At 38.4% G+C, this 16,703-nt stretch overlaps 1 protein-coding gene across 17 annotated transcripts in view; it reads left to right on the top strand.

Annotated features, from left to right (window-relative positions):
• Positions 1 to 16,703, top strand: part of LOC311444767 (ankyrin repeat and KH domain-containing protein 1-like) — a gene marked incomplete at its 3' end in the record, with an annotated part of 113,908 nt that overhangs the window by 73,916 nt on the left and 23,289 nt on the right. For 15 of the 17 annotated variants that reach the window (XM_084536156.1, XM_084536143.1, XM_084536142.1 and 12 more), the window contains 8 exons: positions 1,498 to 2,241; positions 9,939 to 10,084; positions 10,232 to 10,343; positions 11,103 to 11,248; positions 12,669 to 12,811; positions 13,543 to 13,756; positions 15,026 to 15,201; positions 15,886 to 16,048. In XM_084536156.1, the coding sequence (XP_084392282.1) occupies positions 1,498 to 2,241; positions 9,939 to 10,084; positions 10,232 to 10,343; positions 11,103 to 11,248; positions 12,669 to 12,811; positions 13,543 to 13,756; positions 15,026 to 15,201; positions 15,886 to 16,048 (1,844 nt within the window). Of the gene's footprint in view, positions 1 to 1,497; positions 2,242 to 9,938; positions 10,085 to 10,231; positions 10,344 to 11,102; positions 11,249 to 12,668; positions 12,812 to 13,542; positions 13,757 to 15,025; positions 15,202 to 15,885; positions 16,049 to 16,441; positions 16,633 to 16,703 lie in introns of those variants that run through there. The other 2 variants (XM_084536146.1, XM_084536145.1) reach the window with 2 other exon arrangements.

Raw genomic sequence — 16,703 nt, 5'->3', positions numbered from 1 at the left:
GGTGTCTGTCTTGATGTAGCTACGGTTTTACAGCTTGTGGGTATGGTGGTAAATTTCCTGGGGCTATTAAGATTTTTGTTGTTCCCTTTAAATTTAGTTAGGTTTTGTTTTCAGTCCTGGGAATCTTTTCGGGGAAAGTATCCAGCATAGAGTTGGTTCAACTCTTACTTTTTTTTTTATTTTTTTGAGAGAAAATTCTCACGCTTGTTTGCTTCTTGAATTAGTACCTTAACAAAAATAACAATCTGGAAGTGCAGTGTGTGTGTCGCCCGTTTGGACTGCAATGTAAAATGAAATCACTTGTAAATTAGTATTTTGGTGAAGGAAGACCCAGAGAGAAATAAATTAGTGTTTTGGGGAACTTAAACCTTCCAGAGCTAGTGGCTTATATAGAATTTAGTTCTAGCATCCAAACTTTCACTTAATTGTGTTATGTTCAGGTAGCTTTATTAATCCATAGGTGAAATTGCATAATTTCAGTTCCCTTTTTAATGCTGAGATGTGAGTGCTCTGTAAGTGTTCAAGTTCTGTTTCTTTAAAGCTACATATATTGCTGCTTAGATATGGTAAATGAGTGTTACTGCAGAAAAGTAATCAAGCTAGAACATTTGATCAAGCTAAAACCTTTTACATTTGTCATTAGAATTTCTTAAAGTGAAGTACTAATTACAATTTAAGCACTTCATAGATTTATATTAGCAAGAACTGGCTGAAGCTTTCGCACATGGCTTTCAGGACTGTGCTGCTTGAAGGCAGTGCGTTGGGAGCTTTCACAGAAGCTGTGCTCAGGCATAGTGTGTCGTGCTGGATCGAAGATTTTCAAGTCTTCATAGTGAGCAGAATCGCTAATTTGTTACCAGAGAGAGGGAGGCAAGCAAGACGTTAATTTTCTCTCAGAACTGGTAAAGGGGTGCCAAAGCTTGAAAATATATATTTGTATATATTGAGCTTGCACTGGCAGGATTCTTTTGTAATGTAAAGGTAGGATGCTATAGCACTTGGATAAACCATATATAGTGATCCACAAAATACTGATCTCACTGTAGTTAGTTTTCTCTCAAATATGGAGAACTTTTGCTTGCAACCTCGCTGTTGGACTTAGCTTCTAGAAAATAGTTTAATTTGCTCTGCACACCCAAGCGACTTTGAGAACTTAGTAAATTATTTAAATTGCCTTGCTCTTGCTGATTTCCCTTCCAAGATGCATTGTTGTGGGTATCAGAAATCATAAAGGTTCCTTATTCCTTAAGATTAAAATAGTGCTGTTCAAGGGTGTATTAGGATCAATATTTAAAATTCCAGCATTTGCTTTGTCCTTTCTGTTTTAACGTGGAGTGTAGGGTTTACCTTTTTATGATTTGACAGATGTGCAGTGTTAGTTGTAAAGACTTTTATTTATTTATTTTTATTTTTTATTTTTATTTTTTTGGTGGGTGAGAGGGGAGGTATGGGGTATCTTCAGCATGGCATTTTTTCAAACATTTTTCATGTGCTTAGGTGCATCCAAGCAGAAGTCAAGTTCCCTGCAGGTAGCAGATAAGGACCTACTGCCACCTTTTCACCCATACCAGCCTTTGGAATGCATAGTAGAAGAGACTGAAGGCAAGCTGAATGAACTTGGACAGAGAATTAGTGCTATTGAAAAAGCACAACTTAAATCATTGGAATTAATTCAAGGTGAACCTTTAAATAAAGATAAGATTGAAGAACTTAAAAAGAACAGAGAAGAACAAGTACAGAAGAAGAAGAAAATATTGAAGGAGCTACAGAAGGTGGAAAGGCAGTTGCAGATGAAAACACAACAGCAGTTTACCAAAGAATATTTGGAGACCAAAGGTCAGACAGACACACCACTTCCCCTGCAGCAGCAGTGCCCACTTACAGGGGTCTTCCCAGAAGTGGAAGCTGATAAGGGTCTGCCAGAGGATAACTTTTCAGGGTTACCTCAGGTTGACACAATTTTGTCAAAAGATGATGAGCAACAACAGTCACCACCACCTGCTGAACAAATAGATTTTGTCCCTATCCAGCCTTTGCCAGCACTGCAATGTAATTTTTCTGGTAATTTAGGCTATAATGGGACAGAGTCTCTTGAACTTCAGAAAGCAATAGGTAATCAGCAGAATATAGGACAGCAGCAGCAAATTGCTGGGCAGGGACTGTTAGTTCAAGAACCAGACGGATTAATGGTTGCCACTCCAGCACAGACGCTTACCGACACTCTTGATGACCTAATAGCAGGTGGGTTAAGAAATATACCTCTTTTTGCATTAATTTGTGTGCTCAGTTTCCCTTTCTCTCCTTCCCTCCAAAAATATCTTGGGCTTTTCCAGTTTGGGAATACTTGCTCATGCATAAAGTTCCTGATTAATCTATTAATTTTAACATTGACTTCCAATTCTAATGTGAGACTTTAAAAAAAAAAAAAAAAAAAAGTCTTTTTCCAAACCACAAAACATCCTGTACTGGTGCCCTGTTTGTTTATTTTTTTTAGACCTTTCGGCCTTTTTTTTTTTCTATGCTACTTTAAAGCTACTTCACAAAGCCTAATCATGAGTTATTTGTAGTGCCCACTAGGAGATCTGAGAATGTGACAGCTTTTTTTTGTCTTCTGTAGAATTTTCCATATAGGCTTATACCACAGAGGATATATTTAGTGTACTAGTCATCTCCAGAAAAATACAAACGATTGTCACTTGTATTGACAAATGTATCCCTCTCCATTCTGCTGGAAATGTTGCTACAGTTTGAACGCAATCTGGAATCCGTGCACAGCCATTGAGTTCTGTAATGGCTTGTGTTTTCGGAGTACATTTTAAACTGGGATCATTACACGGGAATATCTGCTTGTTAGATGTAACATGGCAAAAAAAAACAGTCCTGTTATCTGGATGAAAAGAAAAAAAAACACAAAAGCACTCTTCCATTTGTTAATAACTACATGGAGCAGAATTGAAGGTCCCGCCCTGTGCATTTTGTGAGTCCTGGTGTGGAGCAAATAGGTATCGTTTTCGTTGACTTCATTTCATACATTTTACTAGGATTTGCATTTACTGCTGGAGGTACAGAATCACAGAAAAGTTCGGATTGGAAGAGGGGGCCTTAAGGATCATCTTAATTCCACCCCCACCCTGTTGTGCGATTCCACCAGACCAAGTTTCTTAATTCCACCCCCACCCTGTCCCAACTCCCACCAGGCCAAGTTTCTCAAAGCCCCATCCAACCTTAAATGCTTACAGGGATGGGGCATCCACAGCTTCTCAGGGCAACCTATGCCAGTGCCTCCCCACCCTCTGAGTGAAGAATTTTATTCCTAATATCTAATCTAAATTTACCATTTTTTAGTTCTAAATGTATGCAGGGCATAGCCAATGTTGATTGGTCAGGTGTGTTTTTTTTTTTTTTAATTCAGTGTTTTTCAGCTTTTCTTTGCACCTTGTCTGCCCTTAAGCCCTTATTTTCCTGTCTTTTTTATTTTTCCTCTTCATAGTCACTGCCTTCTCCTCTGAAGTTCATTTCAAGGTTTTAGAAATGTGTGGTAAGACTTGCTAGCAGTTTCTGTGAACTTTCAGAATGGTAATTGCCACAATTGAGCTCATGCATGTCAAGGCTAACTACAACTTTGCAGCCTTGCCTGGAAACCACAGTAGATCAAATAGTTGTGGTGTTTTGTATCAGCTGCCTTCAGCTATGTAGTTTTAATTCAATGAAATCTTCTTGTGTTTTTTTGAGTATCGGGCGTTGTGCAATATACTCAGCTAACTTGAAAGCAAAAATGCAATTGGATTGTTCTCAAAGCGTTACTCAAGATTTGAAACTGCGGTGTGCAAGGAGGAAATTTTGGATGTATAATGCAAAGCAACCAACAACAACTTCATGTTTGCAATAGTTACTGTGCAGAGTTGACCATCTGGCACAAAACCATGTGGTGTATAACTCTTAAAGGTTAGCAGCTGTGCATTATATTCAAAATCCTCGGTGCACACAGACCAAAAACTTGTTACAGTCACCTGAGTCAGCTCCACTAATTTTGTTTCAGATGTATTACTACCAAAATACTTCTAAGTGACTTGTCAATGATATTGGCATTGTGCCCTGTGACAAAATCTACCTTGTTTTTTCATTTCCAGATAGCATAAGAAAATGAAATATACTTCACTGTATGCTCGGGGAGTTGGGGGGAAGAGGGGGGGTGGGGGAAATATTGATCAGGAAAATAAATTTTTATCTTAAAAAAACAAACAAACAAAAACAACACACAACTTTGAATAGAAATAGTTTGACTCAAGGACCTTTAACAGTGGATGTGCTAGTTCCTGTTGTTTCATTTTCAGATCTGTTTACTGCTTTTGCGAAGTAAATCTCATTTCAAAAACTATGTGCAGATAGAGCACACTTCTAAAAATGATTAGATGCAGCGTGCTTACAGATGCATATCAAGGAAACCTTAACTATCCTAATTCCAGATGTTCCTGCAAAAAAATACTGATGTTGCTTTACGTAAATTCATAAATTTGTTTCAAAAACAAAACGTCAGGAGATATTTAGATTGTTTTACACAGTATGGATTTTTTTTAAATGAGCAAAAACTATGTGTAAATCATAGTCCTCCTAAACTCAAGTGTGTGTTTATTTAAAAACAATGTAAATCTACCTAATCTTACATGTAATTCTTTGATCTGTATTTAAAACAAACCTGATCATTTTCCAGAAATTTGTTGATTAGTTGTTAATTTTGTAAAGCAATTTTGAGCAGAAAACATGATGAAAACTGTGTGCGTACTATAGATGCTGGTTAAAATTGTTAAAGAGGTGGGTGTCTGGGAAGTCTGTCTCCATGAGAAGACTCCTGTTCTCCCTCTGACTGAGGATTTAGTGTGCCTGTGAGATACCTCCCTTGATTACAGTGCCACTGGTGGAACTACGTTAACAGTGGTGAGTGACACTTGATTTAGAAGAGGTGTGAACATTTTTATTTCTGTTGAGTATTCAGTTTGTTTCAAGTCTACTTTAGAAGAACAGAAAGTTCAAATCAGCTTTTTGTGCCCTCTGCACTGAAATGACATATTGTTGCTCTTATCAGTGGTAATATAAAAAAAAAAAAAAAAAAAAGGCAAACTTCTCAAAGCTTCAGGTCTGGCTATTTGTTTATAGGGAAGGACATAGATTTCTACAAAACCCCAAATCTTCCTTTTGCTAAGTAACTCTGTTTGACAACCTACACAGAGTATTTCTCTTGTCAGCTAATAGAATAGCTACTAAGGGCTGAGATGACTGATGGTAAGGTACAAGGTATTGAAAAGTAACAGGTAATTGCTGGGAGGTGTTTATACCTGAGTCTCCTCGTTCATAAAGCTGATCAACCTGCACCTGAGCTATGCAGAACTGAGCAATATTTGGGAAGTCAGGTAAAACCTAAAAACAAAGCAACTCTTCTTGTCTCTTCATGTTTGGTTATAATGGAAATTCAGATATGCTGAAGTAAAAACTTTACAACTAATTTCTAATTCTATCTTTGAAGGTGTGATCTTTAGTCAAAATTTTAATTGGGTCTGCAGAAGAGATATATGAATGTAGCACAGTTTAGAGTGGGAAAACAATAATTTGGATCACATCTTCCAGTATAAGAGCCCATTTTTGACTTAATTTTCATTACTTGGTACAATTTTTTTAAAAAAGCTTCTTGCCTTGCATTGTTGGAGTTTCATTGCTGTGCACATTGCACATTTGCCTTAGTAAATTTCTTAGGTGGCAGTAGCTGAATTGATGCTTTCTTGCTTTTTATTTGTTTGTCTATTGAAGATGAAGGATTTTCTTTTGCTACTACATTTGCTCTGTAGCTAGAATATTCATGATTCCTGCTTGTACTGAGCTGTGGTTCTTTTTTGGGGGGATAGCATACTTTGTTTGAGATATCATACTATCTGCCTCTCCTCCTGGGAGTTCTGGTTTGTATACTTACATTCCAGATGTTTTAAGACACTTTATTAAATTTTATTTGGTTCTGAAATTCTGGTTGTGGTTGGTTATCCAGAACTGGATTTTTTTTTTAGCATAACTATTTTAAAGGTGTGAAATCTGGTATATTATTTTTAGGATTGCATTTTGGAGTAGTACAGTTTACTAGGATAATGTGGAGTGAGAATTGTGATTCATAGAACGAGACGCTGCAATATACAGAAGAATTGTTCTCTTTGTCCTGCAAACACCAGTCCCTTTGAGGAAAGCAGAGCTGAAATACGAGTCCCCTGCTCATGACTTTACATGTTCGTGGCATAACAATTATTATGCATATTCTCCTTCAGACTACAGCTGTGGTCACCTCTAAAAGGTGTTTGCTTAAGTTTGTGCCAACACCTTGAGTCATAGCAAGACGAAATACGAAGTTCTTGCTTCCTTTTTTTTTTTTTACTCATGCTCCTTGTGATTTACTTATTTTCCCATAACTTTGGGAAATAGCCATCCATGTTTATTTGAGAATAAACAAAGGCTTCCCCCTGGTGCAAAGGAAATCTCTTTGGAAAATTGCATGCCTTTCTTAAAATGTGGGGAAAATGGATTTTGACATTGTCATTTAAGGGTTGGACCTAGTAGAAATAAGTTTTTGGTTTAAATTTAAGTCTACAGAAGCATCCAAAACCTTTGTCACGAAATAAGCGTTTTATCATGATCTGAGGTCCATATTGTGAAAATTGATTTAAACTTATTCTTTAATCAATGCCTGACTATCATTGTTCATGGGCATCCTTTCACATGGAAAGATGAAACAGTTGCTCGGTAGGAAGCAAGCTGCATTTTGAAAAGCTTTGTCTTAAAGATTAAAGCAACACGTTTTTCAAGTCCATCAGAAATTCCGGAGTGAGGCTTGACGCTTGGAGTCCCTGGAAGTGATCTTCCCTTTGATCACTTGTTTTGTATTCTCCAAGCAGTCTTTCCCCTGGAAGCAACGTGATTCACCTCCTTCCCTCACGCTGCTGTACTCCTACAGGTGTCCTTGTAGGACTCCCGATTGCTGAGACACGAGGAATTGCTGTGAGCTGCATCGGGTGCGGTGTTGCTGCTACTTCAGAAGTCTGTACTCTAGCTGTTGGTATTGGAAATACAACTTGCTAAAAATCAGTCATTTGGAATTTATCCTCAATTTCCCTCTGGTCCTTCAGGCAGACGATGGGATTCTTGCAGAGGTCTGACAGAGCTGGGCCTGGCCAGGGAAGGGGATGGAGAGCTGCTTCTGCCATTCCTAGAAAGGGTTGTTAAGATGCCTTGGAGACTTTGTTGCGAGATGATGCTTGGAGTTAAAAATCTCTATATTCTGTAACCTTTCTAATTCGCTGAACTGAAACATCTGCGTGAAACTGGAGGCAGAAGTTCTCAGATGGGTTTTACTTCGCAGAGCACAAAGCACGCTGGCGAGTCCCTTAGGCTGATCTGAAGCCTGACAGCCATTCTAAGGAAGTAAAAAATACACTTCAGGGAAAAAGAAACCCTGCTGTTTTGTTGACACAGCAGTTAAGAGGAAAGGATTAATCACTGCATAATGTAGGACTCCTGTTAGATGGTATTTTAAAGAAGAGGTTGGGGTGTCAGTAATGTGCAGGGTTTGTGTTTTGCTGCCTGTGGTGCTTTCTCTCACACTTGACGTTCTTACTGTGTAAGCAAAATGCTTAAAGCATGCTCATATCTCAAACACGTGATGAAAATCTAAAGTATGCAGGAAATAGTGTGATGCTTCCAGTTACGGTTGTGAAATACAGAGAATTGGGTGAATCTCACAGCGACATTAAATGCATTTCATTAACAAATCTTAAAGTGGCTCAAGTGGAGTCCCTCCACATGCACCTACTTTGTATGTCTCACATGCATATGTTTTTAGATGCCATCTGTAGCTGCAAGACCTGAAAGCATTGAGTCAGTATCTTGATTTAAAGTAAAATCAGTCCTTAACGGGGTGATTCGGTGTTTCGTGTTTTAGAAGGAATAATCTTTAGAAATCCAGGTAATATCTTGCACTCCAGTGCTTTGAGGGAGAAAATAATTGTAGTGCACGAATTCTCATCTGCTGCTCTAAGCAGTAATCCATAGGAAGCAGATGAAGTGTGGCAACTCGGAAACTTCTAAGGCAAACCTGGTTTGTTCGGGAAGGTTGTAAGGGAAGCAGAACTGGGAATTAAGGTAGAATATCTTGCTGCTGAAATGTTGTGGCCGAATGTTAATGCTTGTTTGTGACCATGGACCAAGGAGAACGCTTTTATTAAAGTAGCATTTAAAATTACAGTGGAAAATGTAACTTCCTGCAGATTGTGTTACCCCTACCCCCATGCATTCATGCTTTCTCTCTTTCTGAACACGGGTGAACTGAGCTATCTACAACCTACTCCAGTCTGCATTTCCTTGTCATGTGCAGTTGTATGTGGATAGGCTTCATGAGTGGTATTAGAAGCCACGTGGAGGATTTTTCTAAGACTTTTCTACCTACACTATTTTTATATGAATAATTATGGATATGCAAGAGGAATCATGAAGGCTGAACTATTTAATCACGATTATCGGGAGAATTTTGCAAAAGTTCCTCTAACAATACACGGATGTGAGTTTATCCTTCATGTCCCCTTGCCACTTGAAATGTTTGAGCAGAAGCAGGTAACTGCGCTGCGTATTTCTTACCTGCAGTTGTTAATGTTTTCCATTAGTTGTTTGCTCCATGAATACTCCAAAGCAGTATTTATATTGGAATAAGTAAAGCTAATGAAATATTGCATCTAAAGAGGCTGTGCAGTATAGAAACTTGGTATTCCTGCAGCACAAGTTACTTGTCAAATACAGATGTTACGTTAATATGACTGTAAAGTGTAAGTGAAGTGCACTAGTGGTTAGTGCATTAGACCTTCCTGACAAGAAATCCCAGCTGAGAGCCTTGATTTGAGTTCCCCTTGTAGTCCCAAAGCTGGAAAAAACAGGGGAACCTTGAAGAAAATAGGGAGGCTTGTAGCTTCTATGGCTTTTGTAGTCTTTTAGCTGAGAAAATAGGGAAAGAGAGGCAGGTGGCCAGACATTTTCACTGTGTTACAGAGGCAGGCTAGGGTCTGGAGCATGCAATACATATCCGTGGGGATATTTCTTTGCTTGTTCTGTTAAAGCTTTTCAGCCCTTATATTTAAGACTAGTCGAATAAAAACCAAGTCTCAGTTACCAGTTTCTTAAGTTGTTAAGAAAAAAAATGAGGAAATAAAGTTGCGCTACCGACCTACTTCTGTCCCTGAGCTGAGAAGCACCTTCAGGATGAAGTCTTTTAAAGGCTGTGACCAATCCTAATCCTAAGGAGAACACAGTCTGCAGTTTTCAGCTTTCTTATTCCCTATTCCCCCTTCTGTCTTTCAGCCTTTCTGGGTTGTTACAGCCCTTTATGGGTTGTAGATAACTCATGTAACTTTTGGGTTATTATAACACGATTGAAGGTGTAAGTCACTGTCACTTGTCTTGCTTTGGAAACCTCCTCTGGTGTCTAGATGTGCTCTAACCTTTACGTGAAAAACTTTTTAATTCCAGATTTATACTTTATTTCTGAACATTGGGTTTGTATTTTAGTGATTAAATTCACCTGTGGTTAAATCTAGTATATGATTGATCTCTAAAGTTGACGGTTGCAATTAAAAAAAAATAACTAAATGTTATAACTTATAATATTTACAGTCTAATTCATAAAATTATTTTTCTAAATTAACACAGTTTGGAGATAATACGTTTATTATTGAACTCCTGGAAAGCTCCTTTATGTGAAACACCAACTTGTTTGTTGTTAGGAACCCTTAATTTGTTTTGTTTTTTTTTTTTTCCACTTCTGTTTTGATACTAGACTGTTGCGGTTTTACAGGACTAAATTTCTCATACAAAATGTAGAATTTCGAAGAATGACTTCATGATCTGTTGTTACGTTTCAGCTGTGAATAGCAGAGTGCCCAGTGGCTCCACCAGCTCCTTGCACACTACGGAATCCCCTACACCTGAACCCTGCTCGCAGACATCCAGTAACGTGGCGTCACAGTCGGTGCTCCCTATGTATCCTTCAGTTGACATTGATGCTCATGTGAGTAATGCCAACGAGGCTCGAGTGCTTTTCCTTTCTGAGAAATTTGGAAAAGACACTTTTTAATCTAGTACTGTCAAAAATGCTGAAGCTCTCTTAAAATATTTGTAATTTTTGACTGTCTTCTTTTCTTGCCCACCTGTGCAGACTGAAAGCAATCACGACACTGCTCTGACCCTTGCATGTGCGGGAGGTCATGAAGAACTTGTTTCTGTGCTAATTGCACGGGGTGCCAATATTGAACACAGAGACAAGAAGGGTAAGCTACGATATCAAAAGTTTGACCTTGAGCTACAACTTGAAACTTGGTGTTCCAAATAGGAATTTGGGATTCCTTGCTTCAGAAAATAGCCAGGGGTTGCAAAAATAATGAATTGCATTCTGGTGCTTCACGTAGAAATATTGACTATGTAAATCAAGAGACGTCGTATGGCATTCCGTCCTTATTTTTAAAAGAAGTGCATCTATCTGAATTGGCATATTAGGCAAATTTCTGAAATATGAAGCACTTTTATCATGATTCACTCTTAACAAAAGACCTTAGTGTCCTAGATAGAGCAGCGAATTGGGGTAAATATCAAATCTTGGATGACAAAGGTAATGTTTTGATTGTGGATAATGTCAGGTTGCGAATCACGTCATTCCTAATAAACAAATTAAGCAAAATCTCAAATCTCTTGGAGCTGAGAGAACAAAAACATCCCACTCCCCAGAGCTGGCACTGGCCACTGGAAATAACCAATGTGCACAGTGCTGATTTGTTCACCGGTTGGAATGATACTAAATAAGAATTAAGTAGAAAGAGGTGACTTGCCTAGAGGCATGAATTGGTCAGAAGTTAATCCAGAATGATCAGTGCAATATTGTTCAGATTTATTTATTTATTTATTTGAAGAGCCTTTAAACATATTTGGGGTTAGGTCTAGAAGTCTCAAATTGTCACTATGAATTTTGCATTTCTGCTTCTTACAGTTCTGAAATTCTCTAGGTTACTTCTAACATATTTTTTTGTTATTAGGTTTTACACCTTTGATCCTGGCTGCAACAGCTGGACATGTTGGTGTAGTGGAAATTCTTTTAGATAAAGGTGGCGATATAGAAGCACAATCTGAGCGCACAAAGGATACTCCACTTTCATTGGCATGCTCTGGTGGACGCCAAGAGGTACAGATATTTGTCATCCTTGAATTTTAATTCTTCTTTAAAATTTGTTTTCTGAATGGTGTTTTTTTGTTGGGGATGGTATAATACATCTTCCATTTTTAAAAAAAGGTCTTTAAATTATATAAATGTGACTGGTTGTAGTCTTTCCGAAGAAGAAAGGGAATTTATTATTTTTTCCCCTTGGCTATCCCTGTTTTGTTAGCTGTTATAACTGACGATCATTCTATCTATGTATCCCTAGAAGACAGGTAGTTTTGTGAAGGAGGTAGAGGCATTTAACTTCATTCACTGACCACTACCCTTATGAACCCTCCCTGCTCTCCAAACTTAAAACAGTCAGTGCAGGCAGACAGGAACAGAAACTGGAATTTTGTGTTGGCAGTACGTGGTTTTACTACTAAATTGATAAATGCAAATACAATGCACAGCACATTCTCAATAGAAGGACACGTTATACTACTCTAATGATGTTTCAGTTCTCTCAACTGTTTTATTTGGACTTCAATAGGTTGTTTCTCTTTTTTTAAACCCTACTTCAGCTGTAGTCAGACTAGCTTTGAATATACCATAGTAATGGCAAAGGATTCCATGCCAGGTACAAGAGCGGTAAGTTTTGAAATCAGTAAGGGCTAAAGAGATTGGACAAAATTGGAAAGTTTCCTCTTTGTCTTCCAAATCACGGTAAAAGTGGTGCTCTTAAATAAAATGAGGTATTAATGTAGTTTGTGATAGTATTACTTATTAAACTACATGTCTCGTTCTTACCTTTTTGTTTCCATATGCCAGGATCTACCTGCCCTGTTTCTGGCTTAGCAACTTGTGGAGAAGCTTTTTTACTGATCAGCTAGGCTATGGTACACCAGTGTGTAGTACTTCACTAGAAACCTTTCAATTTTTTTCTCTATTTCTCTTAAGCAGCTTCTGATCCAAAGAGTAGTTCTTCCTCATCCTTGTTCCATTAATATCAGTCTGATTTTTACTGTGTGCTTTACTGTAAAGACCATGTAACAATCAAACTTCTATCAGGTGTCATTTGAATTAAAGTTTTGGGAGTTTCTGAGAGACACTCAGTGTGAGACATTACAGGAGTTGAATGTACCCATTGTTTGCAAACTTAAATTCACAGGAAAAGCTTCACTTCAAAGCCTTGTAATATTTGATTAGGTAAAATAATCTTTCTGGCAGACAAGTACTGTACTGTTACAATGCACGTGGATTATCAGATATAGTTGTTAGTTGGTAAGTCTGTACAGTGACATGGGAGGAAGGTAAAGATTCTACAGGAAAACCTCTATCTTCTTTTGCTCACCTTTTGACAATAGACAGTGGAAGCAGACTAGAAAGTTTGAGTGTGATAGCTATCATCCAAGGAAGTTAAAGGCCACATAAATACGTCTTCTAATGTGTGCTGTTTTTTCAGGTCGTTGATTTGCTGTTGGCAAGGGGAGCAAATAAAGAGCATAGGAATGTGTCTGACTATACACCATTAAGCCTTGCTGCATCTGGTGGATATGTTAATATCATCAAGATTCTTCTCAGTGCTGGGGCAGAAATTAATTCAAGGTAACATACCTAAGATGAACTGCATCTAAGGCATATATTGAAATCTCTGGTACTTTCAGACCTCCTCGCAGCTTTTCTACACTATTGATGTTACAGTTTTTGTTCACATTTCCTTTTATTACCTTTTAAGTTGCCTTTAATTACCACAGACAAACTTCATCTCTATATAAATTTCAAGTGGTGATGTAGCTTGTAAACCTATTCCTTCACTCTTTTATTTTTTTTTTCTGGGATCTAGAAGCCAAATTTCCAGTAGAGCCAGCCAAAGAACAAGGCAGCTTCATGTATTTGTTTGGAGACACTTTCTTCTGCAAAAGGAAGAGAATGTAGTTGTGTCTCTCAAGTTTCCTATTTATTAACTGTAGGAAAACTGATTTTTTTCTATCACTACAGAAATTTATGCTTCTAACACACGTGTAACTTTTCATGAATCAGATGTAGTCTTATTTATATGCTGTTTAATTCTTTTGTGTACTTCAGCCATCTAAACATGTAAAAGCTGAAACAACTCTCACTTGTTTGTTAATTTTGGTAGTCTGTGGATGTAGTTAACTCTGCTGGTTTCTGATAATCAGTTCAGAATGGCTAGTATTTTAGGTGATTGTCTGCTTTTTTATATTTTAAATGTTTCAGTTTGGCTTCCAATGAAGCATCTTGTTCCTCTTAGATACACTTCCATTTTCCCAAGCGTTCATCCAGTTGTGGGAACTGTAGTGTTTCTTTCTCTTTAGGACTGGGAGTAAACTGGGTATTTCTCCTCTGATGTTGGCTGCTATGAATGGCCATGTACCTGCCGTAAAGCTGTTGCTTGATATGGGTTCTGATATTAACGCTCAGATCGAGACCAATCGCAATACAGCCCTCACCCTGGCCTGCTTCCAAGGCCGAGCAGAGGTGGTCAGTCTGCTCTTGGACAGGAAGGCCAATGTTGAGCACAGGGCAAAGGTAAGTGTGCGAATCACTTTTCTGTATCACTTATTTCTCACGAGTGTATTTCTAAGCAGTCATTTCTTCATGTTTTCCTATTACTTTTTGGGCATTCATCTCTGTTTTCAGTGGTTCAGTAGCAAATTAGCAATGAAAGGAGGTGGATGTTTGATCAGGTGTCTTTTTCTTTAAAGATATTGAACACAGTGCTTGCTGATGAAAGATTAAATAATTTTTAGTAAATATTCCTTGCCCCTGCTGTGCAGGTTTAATTTACTGCAAATGAGAAATATACGAGGACTTATTTAAAGTTCTGAGATGTTTGTTTTTGATGTCTTGTTTAAAAATGCAAGCATTGATGAAGGTGCATTGTTTGTATTGGGGGTGAAAGCAGACTGGTTCTTCCAACTTCATAATGTAGCTTAGATTTCCTCTTGCTCTCCAGTACTGGCGAACTTTTCAGGTGTAATGTTGGTGTGATATTCATCAAAAGATACTTCTACATCTGAGTGAAGTCTAGACAGGAAGAGAATCACAATGCTTACAGTGATTGTTGTATAAAACAGATCGCTTAATCCACGTGAACAGAAGTAGTGGAATCAAACCCTGTAAAACTAATCTAAAAATGTTGGTGCAGAACCCATGGTTTCAGTACTGTGACTTTCTGTGCCTCTGAAATAGGTCCCATGTGTTGGTACCCTGGGGCAGCTTTGTATCTTGTGCCATAAAGCTTAAGGCTTGTGTGGACAGCCAGACTGATTTCCTAGCACAAAACATTTTTTGGTTAACTCTTATGACTGCTGAAATAATTGCCATCGGGCCAGCTTTTGGAATGGCTGTGGCTGGAGAAAAGGGGATATGGATAAAAGCCAGCTCTCAAATGGTCAGTTGGCGTAAGTTGGCATTTAACAGTGTAGTCGGGCAACTGATTTGGCCCCAGAACAGTCGTGCTAAGGGAGGCTAGAGAAATTGGATAAAGCTAGTTTGGGGACATTTTTTGTAGAAATAATCGTCTCCATTTGGATCTGTTCTGACTTTTTTCTTCAAGATATGTTGTAAGCTTTGTTTTTGCTGTTGAGGTAGGTATCTGGCCGTACTTAATACAAACCCAGGCAAGCTCTTGACTAAACCAAATGGCAAGAGTTTTTTGAGAGACTGCTTCAAGTTAGGCTCTTTATATACAGCTAAGTAATCGAAAATCTGATTTCCACATGTAGAAAATCATGTATAGTTTACCCAAGTGTATTGTATGAGTTTCACATCATGTCATTCATTCTCTTTGCACAGACTGGTCTCACACCTCTGATGGAAGCTGCTTCAGGAGGATATGCAGAGGTTGGAAGGGTTCTCCTTGATAAGGGAGCAGATGTTAATGCTCCACCCGTGCCTTCCTCAAGAGATACAGCTTTAACAATTGCAGCAGATAAGGGTCACTACAAGTTCTGTGAGCTGTTGATTAATCGGTAAATTACTTCTCATTAGCAGCCTGTGTGTTCTGTAGCTATATTCCTCATGGCAAGGGTACTCTTGTTGACATTGCCTCATGCATCTGAGAGCAAATGGAATGGGAATCTTCAGAAGTAGGATGTTGCATCTGCTCCCTACTCTCCCATGTTATCCTAGAGTATCCTGCTACTCCAGTGTTAATTAAGCTAAGCAGACAGTTGGGACCACAGGTAAGCAAACAGTGTCTGATTTGGCAGCTCTGTTGGCTGTGTATTAATCCAGCAGTTCACACGTGATCATCGTCCCACTGTCACTTGTGGGGCAAAGCCTGGAAGTAGCTTGAGCTTTCAAGAGCATCCCCATATATAGCTAACATCTCAAGGGGCTGCTTTGCCCTGTGTTTAGTCACCATGTTAATGAAATGGTAAAGGACCTTTGGTTGCTAGTTGCATAACCGTGGTGCAGTAGGCTACAAGAGGTGGGTGCTCATTGCTGGGAAACAAGTAAAGGAGTCTTAAATAATCCTTGTGTTACTGTGTTGTGACATAAACGGATGATTTCAGGGACACAATTTCTCTAGCCACTAGGTTTTTAGTAATTAAAGTTTCATATCTAATCGTACTCTGCTCTTTCATTATCTTACTTCTGACTTCATTTTTACTCATGCTTTATTCCACTTGATTACACTTGTACTCTTTTAGAGGAGCGCATATTGATGTTCGTAACAAGAAAGGAAACACACCCCTTTGGCTGGCTGCTAATGGTGGTCACTATGATGTAGTCCAGTTGCTTGTGCAAGCAGGAGCAGATGTGGATGCAGCAGATAATCGGAAAATAACACCTCTTATGTCAGCATTTCGCAAGGTAGGACACCAACTGGATTCTGTGTTTCAGTGCAGTGTTTTCAAAACAATTTCTCATTTGGTCTTAAATCTAAATAGTTGGTTTTGGAAGAATCAACACACCAGAATTTCTGTTTTGATAAAATGCTTTAAAGTGATCGTAATTTTGTATTATTTACAACGATCTTAATTTTTTATGATTACTTTAATCATAATCTGTGAACCCTAGACCCTGTATGGAGAAGAGCTAAGATGTACTTCACACAGATCTAATTTGTAAGAGGTGAAATCTTTGTTCCATAAAGCATGTTAAATAACTGTGCTATAGCAGAACAATTCATTAACTGTAATTGTTTTATCTTTAATAAAATATCAAACAAGTCTGCAGCTTTTTTTTTTTTTTGACAAATGACAGTACTGAGAATTCTGCTTCTGTCTCTCCATTGCTTTCAAATAAATTCCGAGGCAACGGAGACTTTCTTTGTGGCTGCACAGTGTACCCCATCAAGTGGTGGATCCAGCAGCAAAAGAACGTTTGCCAGGATAATGTTCAGGTGGCTTAGTTCCCTGATCAGACTCACCTTGTAACTGGACAAATTGCATTCGCTCAGTGGAGTGATTGGCCAGAAAATGGACTAGAGGTGACAGGTGGGGGCAAAACAGGGTTCTGGCTGTTA

This window comes from Aythya ferina (assembly GCF_964211825.1).
Source record: "Aythya ferina genome assembly, chromosome: 14".
Classification (NCBI taxonomy): domain Eukaryota; kingdom Metazoa; phylum Chordata; class Aves; order Anseriformes; family Anatidae; genus Aythya; species Aythya ferina.
This window is presented reverse-complemented; position numbering and strand designations above follow the sequence as displayed.